This window comes from Tachysurus vachellii, chromosome 6, assembly GCF_030014155.1.
Source record: "Tachysurus vachellii isolate PV-2020 chromosome 6, HZAU_Pvac_v1, whole genome shotgun sequence".
Taxonomy (NCBI): Eukaryota; Metazoa; Chordata; class Actinopteri; order Siluriformes; family Bagridae; genus Tachysurus; species Tachysurus vachellii.
In genome coordinates, this window is record NC_083465.1 from 22,188,250 (window position 1) to 22,195,904 (window position 7,655).

Genomic DNA, 7,655 nt, shown 5'->3' on the forward strand with positions numbered 1-7,655 from the left:
AGTTAGAATTTGATTAATTTTACACAAATTTGTAATTTTACACAAATGTCATGCATTTCTGCTGTTGATTTGAGTTTCTTGTGTTTTGACGTATGATGATCAGTTTAGCTTTGTGAAGATATCAAGAGCACAAGATATCAAGGTGTTTTTTTCCCCGGCGATTGCCATCACGGTCGAATAGAAAGACTTCTGACGTTGTTGTGAAACAAAAAGTCTTCATTTTAACTTTATGACAACAGGTTCATAGATACATTCCTGGAAAGAATGTTTATATAACCTTGTAGTAGCAACTCCTATTGAACCCACACACATGTGAATTCTTTGCTTCAGATTAATCACTGGAGTAATTAAACATGACAGGCCCGATTATGCAAGTTTTAACATCCATTTGTCTTGTTTGTGTGTGTGTGGGGTTCTTAGGATGTGGAGGTACAAGCAGCCTGGCTTTGCTCTGCGTCTCCTTTGTGAGCTGCAGAAACAGCAGCAATGCAGCCTTCACTGTGATATAATTCTGCAGACTGACGGTGAGAGGGATGAGAAGTTTAATAGGAGAAATTAAGGATTTAAATACAGGTTAAGTTTGTTTATAAAACCCAAAGTATAAAGCAGTCAGCTTTTCACAGGATCTTAGAAAAATCAGTCTATTGCTATTTAAGTGATTGCATTCATTTCATTACCACAAAATAATGTATCAGCAGTTTATTATCAAGTAGGACCTGCACGAACAAATGGCATTTCTACCATTTTACAGATCCTTGAAGGCTAACATAATCACTTAAGTGCACTTATTTCTGAATGCATTACAAGGAAAGTAACCTGATTTAACAATTTATCAATATCAACCATAATATCAGTGGAGGAAACCTGGCTCCATAGGAAAAACTGGCCCTCTGCAGTTATGAGCTTTTAGACAAATGGAAAACATGTTTTTCTTTATGTCTGAAAAAAATAATGTGGCCGGCAATAATATGTTAGGAATAATAAAAATCCTAATCATGATTTTTCAAGATAAGAGATTTAAATTTGAAAATATTGTGTTTTTCATAGCAGTAGAAAAGGAATAAAAATGTTAAAAATAATTCAAAATGCTTTAGAGATTTTATTAGATATTCTTTTATTAGAATTTATAGATAAACAATAAAACTATTAAATTTAAGTAAGTCGTTCTGCACATATTGATAAACAATGATTTAAATTGTTTATTGAAGACTAGATTTGATCGTATTGCTTTTACTGCTATTTTAAAATACTGGTTTTAGCCATTTCTATTACTGTATTAACAAATATTTACAGCATTAAAATAATTAAAGTATTTATTTTACTTTCATAGGTGTATCTATTCCTGCTCACAGCTGTGTGTTGTCTGCCCTCAGTCCAGTATTTTATAGAGCCTTTGCCAATGTTCCTTTACTTCCAGTGGGCCAGAGTAGACTAGTAGAGCTGGAGGCAATAAGAGCTCATGCCCTGATTAAGTTGGTTGGGTTCATGTACTCAGGGGAGATGGAGGGAGAGAGCATGGATGAACAGCAAGAAGTGATTGACATTGCCTGCAGGCTGGGCTTTGGTAACATTATGGAAGGGAAGGAAAATCAGGTGAACAGGCACCAAAATAAAACTGCAAGTTGGAGGGAGCTTGGCCTGCAGACAGAAGAGACAGAAGGGAGAAAGATAGATGCCAGCGTACAGAGTCTGTTCGAGAAACCGAACTTTACTCATTCAGGAACTCAGACAGACAGCACTGAAACTCACTTCGTAGACAGTTGTGTTGCATCAGAGCCAGAGCTGTCGATAGACCTGTCTGATGAATTAACTGATGTTGCTAGCGAATATAACAGCATTTCTCCAGACACTGGTCTTGCCTGGATTGATGAGATTGTTGCACACTCTTCGCCGAAAAGCACTGAAGCCTTGGTTAAAGTGCATGCCAAATGTCAGCAAACTCAAAAGGAAAAGAAAAGAGCAAAATATTTAAAGAAGGTGAGTAACTTGACAAAATATAATCTAAGATGAGATGATGTTCTGTTTGGCAGTATTAAAAAAAGATCTATTTGGAATTTTGGTGAAAGAAATATGAAATAAGATGGAAAAAAAACTATTTAAACTCTGTGTTTGTACAGCAGGGAGATACACAGATCTCATTGAAGATTAAACTGAAAAGGCAGAAGAGTGGGGCACTGTGGGAGATTGTTAGCATCCAAGAAGAGAGTACAGGTGATGGATCAAAAACTTGTGGATCCTCTGGTGACCCACCAATGACGCACAGTCTTGCAAAGGTAACAGTTCGTTATAGTGCGGGTCAGATTCAGCAAATAAATTGTCTATAGTTTACTCTCAGACAACTTCATGTTGATTCTGATGCAACATAATCCTTTACACTTTAATATTCAGTGGCTCTCCCCTGTCATATATTTTATATATTTTTGCTTCTGTATTGTTTCTCTCTGGTTACGACCATAAGAGCTCTGCAGAAGAACAGCTGAGCCCCTCTCCCTTAGTGACTTGTCAGAATCTTAAAACTGTCACGCTCACACCTCCCTTAGAGCTGACCACTCCTCTTCCTTCTACACCAATCAGGCCCCCTTCAGAGACCTTTTGTCCCATTGCCCGCGATCCCTCTCCATTCTCCTCCACTTTACAAATGCCACCTCTCTCAATGGATGTGTCACAGCCCCAAGAGTCAGACGAACATATCGGAAAGCTGTTAGAGATGATCACAGGATTAAACATCTTGCCCTCAATCACAATGGAAGGAAACAGCAGCATGCCTGCACACCTGGAAAAACTGGAGAAATGTGCAGCTGTAGCTAATTCACCAGCTTCATATTGTTGTTTGCTTGGCCATGATCTAGGAGCTGTGGGATCTAGGACAACATCAGGAACTTCTGAACAAAGAGAAGCAGGTACAAAAACTTAATGAGACAGCATGTTTTGAAAATCAAAATAAAATCACCCCTGACATTATGGTTGACCATCTGAATGTTTTAATGTGATGAAATTATCACTGATTCTGCTGTTTGATTGAACTTTGAGATCAATTATGAGAAAAACGCAAGAAAGGTGTAGCGATAAATATGAATTTAAGATATCTGCATCAGTATCTGGCCTCTAGTAGTACAATTATAAAGGATCCCAACATAGTCTAAGTGTCTAATAAATTGACCAGTAAGTGAACACAAAAAAAAAAAAAAAAATCCGGAGTAACACTTCTGTGTCTATACACGTACAGCTGACCATCACACCCATATGTGCTGGTTGAAAAGGCCATTCCAGTTTTATTCTCCTTTTGATGTTATAATAAGCTTCAATCTTCTAGAAAGGCTTTCCACTAGATTTTGGTGCATGACTGGGGATTTGTGATCATTCAACTAATAGAGTATTAGTGAGATCAGATACAAATGTTGGGTAAGGAGGCCTGTGGTTCTGTTGGATTAGTTCCAGTTCATCTCAGGGGTGTTCTGTGGGGTTGAGGTCAGGGCTCTGTGCAGGACACAACTGTTTGGGTTAAGTTCCAGTGAGAGGAAATCTCCATGGTGTAGCATTCAGGACAGTTGTGTGCTACCAACTGTTTAGGAGGTTGAGCCATGTATCGGTGTGATGGCCAGGTGTCCACATAATTTTGGCCCAATAGTGTACATTAATCTGGATGCACAACTTACTCATCAGTAACGTTCTGCTCTGCTATATGACTATTCCTGTCTGGGGAGCTTTCTTAATGCTCAATATAACTATGCTTTCTATTGTAGGGTCTGAGGACCTGTCTGTTTGCAGAAAATGGAATCTAAAGAACCAAACATTGTTTTCCAATACCTCTCCAAGCATGACAGAAAAGAAAAATATTGATTCATCATTTACACCACCATGCCCCATGACAGATATTGTGACACCTAAGCTTATTTTTGGTAACGAAGGTCTTGAGCATCAAAACGTAGTTGAAATGAAGTCTGTTTTAAATAATTTCTTTTGGACGACAGATACTTATGCATGGTCAAGGAAGCAGACTTTTAGAGGTACCAATGAAGACTGTGATATACAAACGCAAATCTCAAGAACAGCTATATGTAATGCAGCACTAGATAATTCCACACCAATAGAAGGACAGTGTCCAGAGCAGATTCGTGTAACAGATCAGGTTTCACTCTGGCAATCATCAGATCTTGGTCAAGCCCCAAATTCTGATAATTGGGCGGATTTCAGCGAGATGAGGCTCCCAAGCTGTCTTTCACCTCTTGCATCAGAAGCAGGCGAAACAACTGGTATTTCAACCCGAAATCTTATAAGACCTCTGGAATTTTCTTCATGCCTTTCTGCATCACATATCAACCTCCAGCCAACAGTAAGATGCACATCTTCTTCAGTTCAGCCACAGGCACCTCCTGGAAAAACTAACCAGCAGAATTCATCATGTACTCCTCAAAATGTAAATGAAATACACTCCTTGGGGGTAGGAAAGACCTTATGCCCTTTAAAATCAAACAGAGACCACAATGGAGTTGCCATTGAGTGTAAACCAGAAGAAAAAAAGACAAAAATGCCAGATTTTAAGAATAACTTGCGAAAGGGAACAGAAGACAAAACACCGGACAGACAGATGAATGAATCAGTAGACAGAGGCATCTCTACAGCAATGCATAATGTTGAATCTGATAATGAGCCTTCTAGAAAAAAAGCAAAAGTGGCTGGTTACCCAAATGAAGACAATGTACAATGTACACAAGCAGGGATGGTAGTAGATCCCTGCAGTGCTAAAATAAATAATATAAGACAAATTAATAACAAAAAAGACATTAGCAACCCTGTAATTTCTGAGAAAATTGATTGCCCGAATGCTGCCAAGACAAGAAACACTGTGTCAATAGATCAAAAATCTCAGGCAAACATGGCACATGGCCAGGTAAGTCCACTTTTCAAGTGTAAAGGTCAAGAGGCATGCCAAAAAGATGTTTGGGATACAAAACAGACTACCTCTTTGGTGATAAAACGTGGACTTGGGACGCCCATTCAAAAAAGAAAATGCGCTAAAGCCCAGATGGAAGACTTAAGCAAAATAAGTGAACTTAACAGTTCACCTCCAGTTCTTAATGATTCTTCATCTTGCAGCCACCATGACTTACAGTTAACACAACTGAGAAATGAGTGTGTGGCAAGAACGGGATTTAAGGACAGTGTCAAGGATTTAATCAATGAATGCGAAAAGAACAATGAACCAGAAATGAAAAATCCCTTCATAGAGCCTGAGAAAGTCTCACCAGATGTGAACCTGAACAGAGAAGGAGACAAACAGACCCAAAGGCTCGCTAGTCTCGCTAAGAAGACAAGTTTTTGTGATAAAATTTTCCATCAGACTGTTTTCAGTCTAGACACAACTGTCACTCAGCATTTTCTACCTATTAATCATCAACGAAGATCAGATTTGCAGACATCTGATAGAAAAATCAGGACTAGTTTACCTCCAAGTGTCATCTGTAAGAAGATCAGCGAACCTCTAGAATCTGATCATATGAGTGCTGAGTTAATGCTGGACAGCAATAAACGGAAAATAAAAGATACAATTGAAGAGCGTGGGAGAGAGAAATGTGTACCAAGGACTGATAAATCTGATGATGTTTTAGACAAATCTAAAGTGGAAAAAGTGGATCCGAAAAACAGTGAAGCTGTCAGTGAACAAGTTGAAAGTGGGTCCAGAAATGTAAATGGATGTTTCGTGAATAGAAACTCTGTAAGAGAAGCTGAGATTAATTTGAATACTGGTTTATCCATTCATGAGGTTGTTGATGTGAATGCTGCTTCTCGTTTGTATCCAATTCCAACAGTAAGAGATTTTAACAATAATTTTGGTACGGAAAATCACTTGCAGCTTGAATCAACTACAACATTACTCCATCCATTTAGACCCGATACCACGATGGAGAAACCAAAAATTGATGAACAGATTACAGAAAGTCTTTCTGAATTAGCAGGTTCTTACAAGCCAACAGAGGAAAAGACCAAAGAGTTACATCCTAAATTGACTGGGTGCACTCGAACAGGTAATCTGGAAGGACAAGAAGGAGAAAAAGAGGAGAATACAATAAGGAAAGCAGAACATGTAGAAGTCAGTAGAATGAAGGACAGTGAAGCTAAATTAAGTGACATTGAGGTTGATGTATTGGAGGAGAGGGTACAGCTGGCTATAGGTCATGGAGATGAAGTGTTTGCTACATCGGGAAGCATTGGTGACACTGATGAAGAGGAAAGTCAAATCTCTACTATGAGGCTTAATGATGGACAAGTTCTTGCTATTGAGGAAGAATTAAATGGACAGCAGGTTTCAATGACTGAAGTTGAAGTCATGTCATCGGATGAAGGTAACTTTAGAGTCTTGTTTTTAAGATGATGTGAATGTTCAATTGCCTCCACCTCATCAGAGTTATAATAGGCTATCAGGGTGTAGCAAGTTGAGAGCTGTAGTGTATTACACTATCATGGTATACGGATAGATTGTGGTGTATGCCATGATAGTTTCTGATTCTGACCACAGATCTGGCATTATTCAACCTGGAACTATGGTCAGTTTTTAACATAACAGCACTGTTGAATGATCAGTTCTGATTTTTTAACACATGCTATCTAACATATCACGTATATATTAACAAAATACGCAGTGATTTACATGGTGGATACTCCACATATACAGATGTTTTAAAAATCAAATGGTTTCTGTGAAAAGATTTTTATTCAGGATTTTCGTAAGGACTCTATAGTGCCAGCTGTTTCTAATAGTCAGTCAGAGTTAATACTCAAACTTTAGATTTTCTGTTAGGAATGAACTACATATGTGTATTTAATCTAACCTGAAATCATGTTATTTGCCTAACATTAAATATAGGTTTAATGCATTTTGACACAGAACTATAGTTTTCTTCACTACATTTCTTATATGCTTAGCAGTTGCCCTGTCTGACTTTCAGCGTATGGCTTATAAGAGCTATCTAACTATCTACTAATACAAGATCTACAAGGTTTGTCTATTAATTTTAATTGTATTTTTTAACAGCTACAGATGACATGACTTCAGAAATGCTAAATACTGAAGCATCTTCTATTCCACGTGAAGAAGGCCCTGATCTCAGCAGCTTCTCAGTCGATCCCTTAGGCTCATCAGCAGCGTTTCTGCCAGATCTGAACACTGAGTCAGCAGAGGACTATAGCGGTGCTGAAGAGGAGCTTATTGTGGATGACATCTCTGACTCTCCTCCCCAGCTGTGCAGTGTAGTTGGTACTGTGTGCAACATTATTCAGGAAGAAGAGGATGAGTTGCGGGACGAGGAAGAAGAAGAGGTTGATGTCACTGGAGAGGAATCAAATTGAATTTAACTTACACTTTGTAAGCACCAGAATATTTTTCCAAAAAGATCAGTTTAGTTTAAGAAAGGTTTAGCACTGGTACATTTTTGTTTATTTTGGATGTAATTTATTATTGTTGATTAATGATGTGTATATATGTAAAAGTTTAATTTATGCAGATAAATAATTTTTTGTTTCTGTACTAGAAAAAACACCAGTAACTGTATATTAATTTTGATTGTCTCTTGGTTTGGTCATCAAGTAAAGCATATAGTTTGTGGAAACAATATTTCTGTCATAAAAGTTGAACGAGAAATCATTATCTTTAGAAT

At 37.9% G+C, this 7,655-nt stretch overlaps 2 protein-coding genes across 2 annotated transcripts; both read left to right on the plus strand.

Annotated features, from left to right (window-relative positions):
• Positions 1 to 413: 413 nt before the first annotated feature.
• LOC132846799 (uncharacterized) lies at positions 414 to 4,176 on the plus strand. The gene is made up of 6 exons (XM_060871512.1): positions 414 to 524; positions 1,331 to 1,977; positions 2,118 to 2,273; positions 2,459 to 2,900; positions 3,744 to 3,939; positions 4,152 to 4,176. The coding sequence occupies exons 1-6, from the start codon at positions 422 to 424 to the stop codon at positions 4,174 to 4,176; spliced, it is 1,569 nt and encodes a 522-aa protein (XP_060727495.1). The 5' UTR covers positions 414 to 421.
• Positions 3,961 to 7,446, plus strand: LOC132847548 (uncharacterized). The gene is made up of 2 exons (XM_060872937.1): positions 3,961 to 6,344; positions 7,034 to 7,446. The coding sequence occupies exons 1-2, from the start codon at positions 4,199 to 4,201 to the stop codon at positions 7,345 to 7,347; spliced, it is 2,460 nt and encodes an 819-aa protein (XP_060728920.1). The 5' UTR covers positions 3,961 to 4,198; the 3' UTR covers positions 7,348 to 7,446.
• Positions 7,447 to 7,655: the final 209 nt, after the last annotated feature.

Bases quoted from the DNA above. Each gene is read 5' to 3' on its own strand.
- LOC132846799 (XM_060871512.1), top strand. From the start codon at position 422: ATGTGGAGGTACAAGCAGCCTGGCTTTGCTCTGCGTCTCCTTTGTGAG. The intron at 2,274-2,458 runs GTAACAGTTCGT...TACGACCATAAG, and splicing joins TGACGCACAGTCTTGCAAAG to AGCTCTGCAGAAGAACAGCT. The intron at 2,901-3,743 runs GTACAAAAACTT...TTTCTATTGTAG, and splicing joins TTCTGAACAAAGAGAAGCAG to GGTCTGAGGACCTGTCTGTT.
- LOC132847548 (XM_060872937.1), top strand. From the start codon at position 4,199: ATGAGGCTCCCAAGCTGTCTTTCACCTCTTGCATCAGAAGCAGGCGAA. The intron at 6,345-7,033 runs GTAACTTTAGAG...ATTTTTTAACAG, and splicing joins AGTCATGTCATCGGATGAAG to CTACAGATGACATGACTTCA.